This window comes from Toxotes jaculatrix, chromosome 2 (assembly GCF_017976425.1).
Source record: "Toxotes jaculatrix isolate fToxJac2 chromosome 2, fToxJac2.pri, whole genome shotgun sequence".
NCBI lineage: Eukaryota > Metazoa > Chordata > Actinopteri > Toxotidae > Toxotes > Toxotes jaculatrix.
The window spans coordinates 544,396-557,065 of record NC_054395.1 but is presented as its reverse complement, the minus strand read 5'-3'; the positions used below and the strand labels follow the sequence as shown (position 1 = coordinate 557,065).

At 40.5% G+C, this 12,670-nt stretch overlaps 1 protein-coding gene and 2 long non-coding RNA genes across 3 annotated transcripts; all 3 read right to left on the bottom strand.

The window, feature by feature from the left end:
- Positions 1 to 858: 858 nt before the first annotated feature.
- LOC121193712 lies at positions 859 to 1,341 on the bottom strand. The gene is made up of 3 exons (XR_005895310.1): positions 1,202 to 1,341; positions 1,039 to 1,113; positions 859 to 913 (listed from the first exon to the last, which is right to left on the bottom strand). It is a non-coding gene; the product is annotated as an uncharacterized LOC121193712 (long non-coding RNA).
- A 3,210-nt stretch (positions 1,342 to 4,551) lies between these two features.
- LOC121193729 lies at positions 4,552 to 5,381 on the bottom strand. The gene is made up of 3 exons (XR_005895314.1): positions 5,313 to 5,381; positions 5,006 to 5,092; positions 4,552 to 4,593 (listed from the first exon to the last, which is right to left on the bottom strand). It is a non-coding gene; the product is annotated as an uncharacterized LOC121193729 (long non-coding RNA).
- A 1,014-nt stretch (positions 5,382 to 6,395) lies between these two features.
- On the bottom strand, positions 6,396 to 8,638 carry LOC121187777. Its single transcript, XM_041047196.1, has 9 exons — positions 8,534 to 8,638; positions 8,301 to 8,399; positions 7,974 to 8,043; positions 7,686 to 7,789; positions 7,322 to 7,594; positions 7,050 to 7,143; positions 6,831 to 6,898; positions 6,466 to 6,684; positions 6,396 to 6,401 (listed from the first exon to the last, which is right to left on the bottom strand). The coding sequence occupies exons 1-9, from the start codon at positions 8,636 to 8,638 to the stop codon at positions 6,396 to 6,398; spliced, it is 1,038 nt and encodes a 345-aa protein (XP_040903130.1).
- Between the last annotated feature and the right edge of the window lie 4,032 nt (positions 8,639 to 12,670).

Here is a 12,670-nt window from a genome sequence, read left to right as displayed (position 1 = left end):
ACTGCTAGTAATGTTGTGTGCTTCGCAAAACCCAGTATTGACACTATTGTGTGTGTGTCTGTGTCTGTGTCTGTGTCAATGTAAGTGTGTGTGTCTTTATGTAGCTATGTCACACAATAGTGTCAATACTGTGCTGTGCTACGCACAGCACAGTATTGTCACTATTGTGTGTCTGTGCAAATCTTTGACTACGTCCAGCACAGTATTGTCACTATTGTGTGTCTGTGCAAATCTCTGACTGTGTGCCCTATGACTAAAAGCTGTGAAAATGTTAAATACCACATTGATTATTTGAACTTCATGTACATTGAATTGTGTTTCTAGGTTTACGTATGGCAGAGCTGTAGATGTTTAAAAAAGAATTTTTCATTTTTCATCCAGTCCCAATCATTTTCATTAGGAAATGAGGATTGCCAATGCTATGATACTATGATACAATACTATGATACCACAATGATACAATGAATTCATTTCACCTCCTACCATTCATTCTGTGTATCCATCTGTAGTCTTTGTCACAAACTAAACATAAACTTGAAACATAATTAGCAATTCAACAGCCATACACCGACATTTTGCAACACAGATGAACATTTTATTTTTTCCAAAAAGCTATACAGTAACCTTTTTTTTTTTTTTTAACAAAGATGAACTTAATTTTTCCAAAAAGTGATAAACTAACATTTTGCAACACAAATGTTTTTTTCCAAAAAGTAACAATCTAACATTTCAGAACAGATGAACTTAATATTTTTTTTTCAAAAAGTAATAAACTAACATTTCACAACAAAGATAAACTTGTTTTTTCCAAAAACTGATAAACATTTCACAAAAGAGATGAACTTTTTACAAAAGACGAGCATAGGAGGCCGTCTTCGTAGAGCTCTTCATCCTGAGTCTGCTGTTGTTCTTCCTAAAATATTAAAAACATTATTCATTGAGTCAGGTGGGTTGAAAGTGTTGTCCAAGCATGTATTTACACATACATACCTAAACTGACAGTATAAGATAGAACATAAAATGTTAAATGTCCCTTACTTCTCTGCTGCTGGCTTGATGTCTTCAATGAAGAGTGACTTGCTGCAGTCCTCTGGAGGTCTTCTTCCTGGGTCACTGTTGTTAGATTTAAAAGACAAATTAGTTTAAAAGACCCATGTAAACATTTTAAAAGAAAATTACAATTTCATGTAATATTACATACCTTATTTTTGCTGCAGTCTTCTGGTTCTTCATCTTCCTGTAGTCTGTATAATTGAGAGATTTAAAAGACAATTTAGTTACAGGTTTCAAAGACTGATATAAACATTTGAAGAGAAAGTTTAAAATTTTATGAAATATTACCTTATTTTTGCTGCAGATTTCTGGAGGTCTTCTTTCTGTATCTTGTATAATTGAAAGATTTAAAAAACAAATTGGTTACAGGTTTCAAAGAATGATGAAAACAGTTGAAGAGAAGGTTGAGAATTTAATGAAATATGACTTCCCTTTTTTTTTTTTTGGTTGTTGTCTTCAGTGGAGAGATTTGTTGAAGTCCTGTGGAGGTCTTCTCACTGGATCATCCTATAAAACAATCACATCATCATTTAGTTTAATCACTGTTACGGGGTTGCTTCTTAAAATATCGCATTTGGCTTTCCAGTCTAAGTCTGAAAAGTCGCCTCGTTCGCCCTGCTGAGCTTTGAGGATCTCTATGACCTCAGGCCATCTCATCTCAGCAGCGGAGAAGGTGGCAAAAAATGTCGGTTTCCCAATTTGACGAACCATGGCGTGGACATCTCGAAGGGTTTTGTGCCAATACGCTGGAGTGCCTCTAAGGGGCTGCATGAACCTGGTCGCATCTTGGTCCATAATGAGCCGTTCAACTTCGTCCCTATTCTGGAGCATGCGATTATTAACCGTACGGCCGTCACGGGTTTTAGACTTTCCTTTACGCATTTGAATTGACATGCTATTCGTCGCGAGGTGAGTCTCGGTAACAAATTGCGCAAAGAAAAGATAACTCTGGTCACTTGCAAAGCGCGCATCTGCAGCAAAGAGCCGACAATTAAAGTACAGGCTCGGGGACAGGGAGACGGTGCGACGCTCATCCAATGTGTTCTCACCTGTCGGAAACTGCACAGGAAAGGCCATGGCCTCTAAGTTTGGTACAGCGAAAAAAGCGACCGGTTGGTTGCCTTGCGCGGGTGCAACACTAAATATGCCATCGCCATACGAAAGGATTTCCTGTGCAATGTCGGGGGGCTGCATGCAAGTGTCCAGTGTCAGGCCCGGTCTCAGCTCCTCCTGTTCTTCGTCAGCGGCCGTGGTTTGCTGACGAGGAACCTCTAACTGTTCTGGCTCATTTTCACTTTTGAATACCTCTTCTAAATCAATGTCCCAGTCTGCCTCTGGAACGTTCTCCTCTTCACCGTGCAGACTGTCGAAAGAGACAATCTCGTCAACATTTATGTCCCTATAGTCCGAATGTTGTTCTTTTAATTTAGCCAGGCCAGCAAGCACATTTTTCATATCAACAGTATAAAAATGTTGGTATCCTTTGTACTGGATACGCCTTTTTAGTTTTACCTGAAGCAGCTGCGCTTCAGACCTAGGCCTTGGCAGACTGTTCACGGTTGCTTCCACCTCTGATGGAACGCAAACAACGGCTCCGTGAACAGCTCTCTGTTGGCCTTTTGGCAGAGCAACAATCTTTGCAAAAGGCAGGATTTTTGCAATCAACTGCCTTTCTAGTACATTAAGTACAGCCAATTCTGGGGGGATGGGCGCTAACGCCAATTTGTTGCAGACTGCCATGGGTGGCATGCATCCTCTGCTAAGGTGATTGTCGCAGGTATAGCATATCCACTCAGACAGTCTCTCTTGTGGCACAGTGCAAGGGGAAGAGCACTCGCTATCACAAAAATGAACAAAGTTTCCTGTCAAGCATGCCGCTGCCACTTTTAGGTTTTTGCTATATTTTCCCCTGTTACATGCTTTGACCTGATTTGGAAACATTGCTCGGTTACAAACTGTACAAATATAAGTTGGGCCGTGTCTAATAGATTCCCGAAAGGAAGCTATGGCTACTTCCATTACGGGATCGATCAGGGGCTGGGGACGGTGGGGGACAATTTGTCTGTATTTTCTTTTAATTTTAAGAGCTTTATGCATTTTGTTAGAGATGCGACTGATAGTATCTGTGGCCAAATTCGTCGCTCTCTGCTGCTTATGGTAAATAAAACGTAATCTAAATCCTACATCATTGCGGTATCTGGCATTAAATTTTTCATTCTTCTTTTGCCTAAATTCTGCATCCTTGTGGTATCTGGCATTGGAATATTCTTTCATTTTTTGCCTAAATTCTGAATCGTAGCAGTATCTGGTATTAGACATTTCTTTCTTTATTTGCCTGTACCTCTGGTTGGATGCATATCTAGCTCTCATATATACTCTTTTGCTTGTACTAACACCAGGATCCATCTTGTATTTCTCTGACATGTATTTCAGTTTTTTAGTCCGAAAAGCAGGATCTGCCTTGTACTTTTCGGTAAAGTATTTTTGCTTTTTGTTTCGATGAACACTATCTTGGGCATATTTAGTTTTATCAATTTGATTTTTTTTCAATCTAAATCCTGGACACCTGGCATATTTCATTTTTTGATATTGGACTTTTTTGTTTCTTTTTTGCTCAAGTGACACTGATGCTTGTTGCTCTGTGCTGACACTGGCTTTTCGAATGGCTTTTCGTCGCTGTTGCTTAGGCAACTTTGAGACATTTGTTGATGAAAGAGGTGCCCTAGGAACATGTTCTGGTACAGGAGGGAGAACTTTCTTAGAGGCTTTGACAGATGGAGGGACAACTTCAGTACAAACGTCACTACAAACATCAGTATAAACTTCGCTACGAACTTCTGGTGCTGGTGGGAGAGCTGTCCTGGATACATTTTGTGCCAGAGATGCCTGAGGGCCCTCTTGAGAACCAATGGCTTCGAACGACACCGGCACAAACTCATACGTGGCAGAAGGTCCGCGATTAGCGAAGAGTTTGAGCAGGTGTTCAGCCAAGTCACTGATTTTTGAGAAGGTCTTCATAATCGCAGTTCCGTTGTGGTGAGGTAAGCCCACCGCGTTTCTTGAGTGTGAATCATACACACCATACATGCCTGATTGGTTACGGAAAACTGCAATGCATTCTGGACTTACTATAATTAAAGCCAGATTTACTTCACCTGACAGACACTCTAATTGTGTGGCAAGGGGCAGACACCAATCCTGGTTGCCACTGGGTTTTACAAGTCCACACCTAATTTCAGGCATGTGGACATTATACATTGCCGTGTCAGTCAGGACTTGTTTTGGTAATTCTTCCACAGTGAGATGGTCACTCTGGAATCTGTTCTCCAGGATGAGCTGTCGCTTTACACCAACATAAAGCGAATCTCCCTTTGCCAGCACCCTATCGAGGGCAGCAGTGTTAAACTGACAGCCCTCGTTCTCATACGCCAGAAAAGTCAGGGACATGCAGGTACACTGGTGGTTTCTGGAGAAGTCGCTGTACCTCATGTCGCTCTGACTATGACTGGCCCTAACACTCACAGTAACTGGCTGAATAACCTGAAATAGGGATAATTATAATTATTATAAAGGTTTACTTATTAATTTTATCATAGCATTATTATTATATCGCTTGTTACTAGATTTATTGTTATTAGTTATTAACAATTGTAGTAATGACCTGTTTCATGTGCTACAACCATGACATAATGAGTTTCAGCAAATGTGATTAGCATTTTACCTAATGCAGATTTAATCAAATTACTAGTCACCCCTTGTCATCTTGAACGAAGTCTGAAAGAGACATTTGTGCCTCCTACATCCCTAAGACTTGTCACACCTTTTCCCCAATCTTGTTTACATGTGAGTCAAAGGCACAGAACTTTTTTTTTCATTTCAGTTAAAATCAACCACACTCTGCCTCAAACAAAAAAACTTTATGAACAATAGAACCGAATATAAATGTTCTTACTTTTTTAGCTGGGGAACAAGAGGTGGAGAGTCCGTCATCGATGATCCAGGGCCAGCTGGTTGATGAGGGAAATGGCGTCTGGACGGTCTTTAATAAGAGATAACACCAATTAATATTTATATATGAGGCAACACAATGCACCAAGTTGATACAAGAAAAGTTTCCCAAATGTATTTCAATAACTCACTGGCATCTGTGAACTGCAGAGAAAGATGATGCTATCACAGATGTTAAATGAAGCAGTTTTATGTAGTTACAGCTGATTTTACAGTAAATGTTCTGTGTTTGTCAGTTGTGGAGTAAATACCTTAGCTGGGCGAGGAGAGCGACGGGCTCTGGGTCCAGCTGGTGAAGGGGGTGAAGGGGTCTTCATCCTGGCCGTCTGAGAAAAATAATAATAATTCAGCAAAATAGAGACTTTAATGACATTATAGACTTGATTCAAGAGGAATAATATTTACCTTCGCAACCGGAGAACAGCAGGGGGTCGCTGCATCACCCAAACCACAGGACAACCTGACTGGAGGTGATCCAACCAGCTGTTGACACATGATAACAAACATGTTAAACTTCATGTCTCAGTGAAGACATTGTGTGTTCTCTGTGAGATTGAATCTGTTCTGGCAGAAAGTGACATACGTTGGTCACTGAAGTTTGGGTGCGGGGGGGGTGTCCGTCCATGGTCCTGGACCGTCTCGCCAGAGGAACCGGGCTGGAAGGGGCGTCGTCCTCCAATCCCCGTGACACCCCGGTTGGAGGTAATCCAACCAGCTGTTGACAGATGACAAATATATTAAAATTCAGACAGAGAGGACAGTGTAGTTATGTCTCCATGAAAACACAATGTCAACTGTAAACACTGACGGTGTGTGCCAGTTGTGTAACATACGTTGTTCACTGGAGACTGGCGGCTGTGGGGGCGTCTCTCCCTGGTCCTGCGACGCCTGGCTGCTGCTGGGGAGGCCACCTGCACGGTCAAAAAAAACATAGCACCAGTAACTGTAAGGAACAAGATGAAACTTTATAATACAGCTGAGAAGAGATGTCACACAATTTACCTTCTTGCGCGCTGGAGGAGACTTGCAGTCCACCACGCCACACAGGTCAGAAGGAGACACTTCCTCCATGGCACGAAGAGCCATGCCACTGAACCACTTTGGATTCAGTGGAAGGAAGGACTCCTCCTTCTGCGAAAGACACAAAAAAAGACAAAGACGCATGAACATTTGTCTGGTTAAATACACAAAGTTTAAATACTCACCAGTTAACTTGTAGATATAAAAATAATTAGAAAAATAACTCACCCGCTGCTGAGCCACGCTGGCCTGGCCGGAAACCTGCGACTGGTAAAGTTTAGATGACATCTTTGATTAAATAGGCGCTTTTATAATTACGACTGTGAACCCGTTGAGAAAAATGTACTCATAAACACACAAAATAGTATAATAGAAAAACCTTACCTTGCTGCTCTGACCCACGACCCTCCACTGGAAGGGGTCAGGAGACAGTGGAGCACGTACCTCTCCCTTCACAACCAGCTTAGGAGAGAATCTCCTAAGTGGCGGTGAAGGTGTTGGAGACACCCGGGGAGGTGGAGGCGGTGTCTCGAGGAACCAGTCGGTGGTGCTCCACAGCAACTGCGTGAGGATCCCCATCCCCTCACGGTCGGACAGATGGACCTGCAAACATAATAATACAAATCCATTTACAGACAAAGTTCAACTGTAAAAAAAAAAAAAAAAGTAGCTGCTGTTGACTAAATATTTCACATAAACACACAAGAAATTATTAGAATATTTCTATCACACATAGATATACTACTTACGCCGTCTCTGCTCCACAGCTCCAAGCGCGTACGGGGGAAGTGCTCCGCCGCAGGGAAGTACCTCAACCCTAAAAAGATAAAAAGGAGAAAAAGAAATAACAGTCATTAAAACATGCACACATGTATTTTGACTTTTTGTTCATTACTATATTTTCACACACATTTTAAATACATTTCTTACTCTTCTCTTTATTGAGATGATATTTATTTTTTACACACCCATACGAGCTGCCACGCGGTGGTACTCTTGCCGAAGGAGGACCTGGTGCGTCTCATCCTCCTTCAGGCGGGGCGGGAAGTCCAGCACAAAGACCTGTAGAAAACAAAATTTTACAAAACAAAACATGTTTCTCACCAATTTACATTTTCATTCAAAATCACACACGTTACAATAATAACACATTAATTTTTAAAAACTCATACATTTAATCTAATTAATCAATGCACTTCTACTTCTACTACTAATACAACAGGCATGAAATAAAGCTTACCTCCGGCCAGCGGCTCCTCACAGCAGTGAGGAAACGTGCAAAGTCGACGGCCGCCTCGTCGATGGTCCTGCTGGCAGTCAGGTTGTTACTAGGGGCTAGAACACAGACAGCATGAGGGGACCGAGGAAGTACAACATGTAGGACCTCAGTCCGCAGCTCAGCGGCGTGAGCCCCAGGGGTTGACATGATACCAAAAGAATACTTATCTTCTGGCATCACGGCGAACCCGTCAGCGATGGACCGGAGATGGGAGTCCCCAACAATCAGAATGAACTGCAACAGAGAAGATTTCTTTAGCATGAAAATCATTTACCCCCCTCCAGATCAACTACTTCCTTCATAAACTGCACAATAATAACAATACCTTCTTGTCAGGAGACTCCGGTGGGATGACCAACTTGTGGCTCCGTCCAGTGAGCTTCGAAGTTGGCCACCTCAGCACCCGATGGCGGTAACCAGTACCGCGGCCTGTTTAGTAAAGAACAAGACAGATAAATGTAAAATTGAATGAAGGAAAGCAAAGCAGGAAATGTCAACAATCATTCATTTTTACCAGTAAAAAAGTACAGGAAAGAAAATGACTTTCAAAAGTTTAATATTGATGATGAATAGATTTACGGATCATTTAGACATAAAACAGGTAGATACTCACGTGCACGAACTTCGGCACGCACATCACCCGGGCTCCAGAACGGCTTGGCTGGGGGTGAAGATCCAACCGCCTGATGACAGATACAATAATAATAATAATCATAAGCACCTTTCAAAACTCTCTAGGTGACTTTACATCTCATAAAATGAACATAGTAAAATCAAACAAAGCTAAGATAAAGACAAACACGTTCAAACAAAATATAACACAAATTTAAAAAGTAATACGAACATTTTAAACACAAGAACATGTGTGACTGTAAGCACATTAAACTTGTCTCTCTGTGTCTGTGTGTGTGTGTGAGAGTGAGTTGTGGTAGTAACGTACGTTGCTGACTGGAGCTCGGGAGCAGGGGGGGCGGGTCTCCTTGGTCCTCTTGGTCCTTGACCCTCTGGAAGGCTCCTCTCCGGCCGGGGGGGACACCGTCTGATGAAACAGTAACATCAAAGACATGGCAGTTCCATACTGAACTCAGCACTTATGAAGAAAACAACAGGTGTAACATTTCTACAGCCATTTTCATGCAGACATTTGTCATTGTAACACAGAAACGTATCTACTGTGTAAGTACCTCCAGGGGGGGGGGCGAACGACGTCAGCTCCTCCAGGTCGAGCTTCCTCCATCGCTGCTTCGCCGCCGCGGACTTCTTGGACCTCTTGGGCATCCTGCCGACAGAAGTTCAAGACAAAAAAAAACAAGAGAAATGCTTCTCAAACGTTAGATAGACTAACCTAACCAAAACCTAACCTAAATCTAAACTATACCTAATATGCTTAACTTAATATATAAAATGAAATGTGACACAGATGTGAGGACAGATTACAGCAGAGAGAGAGAGTGATGAAACAATGATGTAGTAAATTTGTTTGTGGGTGATGTGGTGATACTGCTCTGAGAACGACGATCAACAGCTGGGACAGCACTGGAAACCTTCAATCTTATCTGCAAAAAAAAGAAATGTCTCAAATGTTACAAGTCAATAGTAGGAACATGCTCATAGCATAACAGACACGTTAAACATCTATGCTTGTCATGATGTGTGTGTCTGTGGGCAAAGAATTTACTTTATAATTCTATCTCATAATTTATAACAATAAGAGATTGTAATTATAATACTATATACATTTTTATAATACATGGTATTATAGTAATAGTTTATTCCTCAAGACAAAGAATTACCATAACACTATAAATACGCACCCACAAATAACACCAACTTCAGCAAATGTAACAGATTTTACCAACAGCAAAATGCACATTACCAAAAGCAAAACCACTCATGTATGAAATGCTTCATTTTCTATTTAATCAAGGTAGACTGTAAAACTTTATAAAAAAAAATTAAGAATGATATTTGTCCAACTCCAGAAAAAATCCTTTAAGTCACAGTTTATCACAGACAACCAAACAAACACAAGGAGAAAGGCGTTTTTCCCTAGTCAAAAGGCAGTATTTAATACTACAGTCACACACTAAACAACAAATCATGAGGCAGTAATGTCTAGCTTCAGCAAGCTTACTTTTAGCACCATTAGCTTTTCGCTGAGCATAATGTTTTTCTATAGAACAAGCAAAGTCACTGCTATAACACTATAAATACGCACCCACAAATAACACCAACTTCAGCAAATGTAACAGATTTTGTCAACAGCAAAATGCACATTACCAAAAGCAAAACCACTCATGTATGAAATGCTTCATTTTCTATTTAATCAAGGTAGACTGTAAAACTTTATTAAAAAAATTAAGAATGATATTTTTCCAACTCCAGAAAAAAATCCTTTAAGTCACAGTTTATCACAGACAACCAAACAAACACAAGGAGAAAGGCGTTTTTCCCGGTCAAAAGGCAGTATTTAATACTACAGTCACACACTAAACAACAAATCATGAGGCAGTAATGTCTAGCTTCAGCAAGCATACTTTTAGCACCATTAGCTTTTCGCTGAGCATAATGTTTTTCTATAGAACAAGCAAAGTCACTGCTATAACACTATAAATACGCACCCACAAATAACACCAACTTCAGCAAATGTAACAGATTTTATCAACAGCAAAATGCACATTACCAAAAGCAAAAACACTCATGTATGAAATGCTTCATTTTCTATTTAATCAAGGTAGACTGTAAAACTTTATAAAAAAAAATAAGAATGATATTTGTCCAACTCCAGAAAAAATACTTTAAGTCACAGTTTATCAGACAACCAAACAAACACAAGGAGAAAGGCGTTTTTCCCTAGTCAAAAGGCAGTATTTAATACTACAGTAACACACTAAACAACAAATCATGAGGCAGTAATGTCTAGCTTCAGCAAGCTTACTTTTAGCACCATTAGCTTTTCACTGAGCGTAATGTTTTTCTATAGAACAAGCAAAGTCACTGCTATAACACTATAAATACGCACCCACAAATAACACCAACTTCAGCAAATGTAACAGATTTTGTCAACAGCAAAATGCACATTACCAAAAGCAAAACCACTCATGTATGAAATGCTTCATTTTCTATTTAATCAAGGTAGACTGTAAAACTTTATAAAAAAAATGAAGAATGATATTTTTCCAACTCCAGAAAAAATCCTTTAAGTCACAGTTTATCACAGACAACCAAACAAACACAAGGACAAAGGTGTTTTTCCCTGGTCAAAAGGCAGTATTTAATACTACAGTCACACACTAAACAACAAATCATGAGGCAGTAATGTCAAGCTTCAGCAACCTTACTTTTAGCACCGTTAGCTTTTCGCTGAGTGTAATGCTTTTCTATAGAAAAAGCGCAGTCACTGCTGTTGCTTATAGCGCGATTCCGAGCAGCGTTGACTTTGATGTCACCGATGTACCACAGCCGTGTACCGGCGTTAGCTGATAGCAAGACTTAAGGTTCTTATATAGCAACAGGCCGACCACAAATAATTAAACACATTAACCGAAATCACAATACAGTAATGTCTAGCGTAATCTCACGTCTATTAACGATGTCAGTACGCTAATGTATGTCACCGTTATTGCCTTAGAGCGTAACTCCGAGCAGCGGAGGGGAGCTCCGGCTCTGTTAGCGGAGGCTAACGGAGCTAGGAGGCTCCGTCTGCTGCTCCACTAAAGAATGACGGGCACACGCAGCTTGGTTAGCTTCTTTAGCTACTTCTTCGTCAACAGTTAACTGGCGAAGCAAAGGAAGCGGACGAAACAAGCAGACGAAGCAAGCAAACGGCGCTAGCGGACGACGCTAGCGGAGCTAACGCCGAAGCTAGCTCGGATTAAAATAGTTGTACAGAACCAGACCGACCAAAAACAAGTACATCCATTTGTTCCACAGTAATGAGAGATGACTATATATCACACGTCAATAATATCTAGCTTCAGTAAAACCACCTTTACTAACAATTTCAGTATGCTAATGTGTGTCAAACAGAACAGCCTCTTACCTATGATGAGATCAAAGGGTGTCGATCAGCCCCGGGCCAGTGCTTTTATATCAAGCCGAAATAAAATGCACACAGAACTGTCCAATCAGAGTCTTCCTGTGTCTCATCCGACGTGATCTGTCAAATCAGATGGCCGATATCTGTGAACTTGACACAGACACGTATGCGCCGTTCACACGTTCGAGTCCGAGCAGTCACACTGCATTTCATTATTAATATTTATGTTTATTAATGTATTATAATACAACGCATTAATGAAAACACAAACGTTAACTTTTTTACTTTCTTTTTTTATTTTTTTGGTGATTAACTCCACTTCTCACAATGTATAGAGACTGTGAATTAATTTTTACCCTTTAAATGCAAATGCAAAGTGTATTTTCTTGTGCATGGATAATCAGTTTAGGATATGTCAACAACACTGATTTTGAAAAGTTATCCCTTTTTGTAATATTACAAACAATATTTAAAAAAAATAATATTATCTCTAAAAGAATTTCCATAAATAAATAACCTTCATAAAAATATAAAACATAACACATGTATGTTATAAAATGAGATGGAAACTCTGAGTTGGTAATTCTCTCTCTCTCTCTTTTTATATATATACACACACACACATTTATATGTGTATATATATATATGTCTGTGTCTGTGTGTATTCTGTGTGCGTCAGAGTGTGTCTGTATTTGTGTGTACTTGTGTTTCGCACAACCCATTATTGACACTATTGTGTGTGTGTCTGAGTGTATCTGTGTGTCTGTGTGTGCCTGAGTGGGTTTGTGTTTGTGTGTGTCTGTGTGTGCGTGAGTGGGTCTGTTGTGTGTCTGTGTGTTTGTGTGCCTCTGTCAATATTGTGCGGTGCTACCGCACCGCACAATATTGACTGTGTGTGTGTGTGTGTCAGTCTGTCTGTGTTTTTCTGTGTGTGCCTGAGTGGGTCTGTGTTGACTATTGTGTGTGTGTGTCTGTGTGTCTGTGTTTGTGTGCCTGTGTGCCTCTGTCAATATTGTGCGGTGCGGTAGTTTTACTCAGGTAAAACTGTGAATATTTACACAGACTCGCGTTATGCGTTTGGAGTGGTGCATGATTTTGGGGCCCTCTGGCGACATAGAGGATTTCTTACATCTTCTGGCAAGCCCATCTCACACCACAAACTTGTGTCTGCATTGCTAGATGCCATCCTCCTTCCAGCAATCATCTCTGTGATTAAATGTGAAGCTCACACTAACAGTTCTGACTCTATTTCTACAGGAAATGCTGCAGCA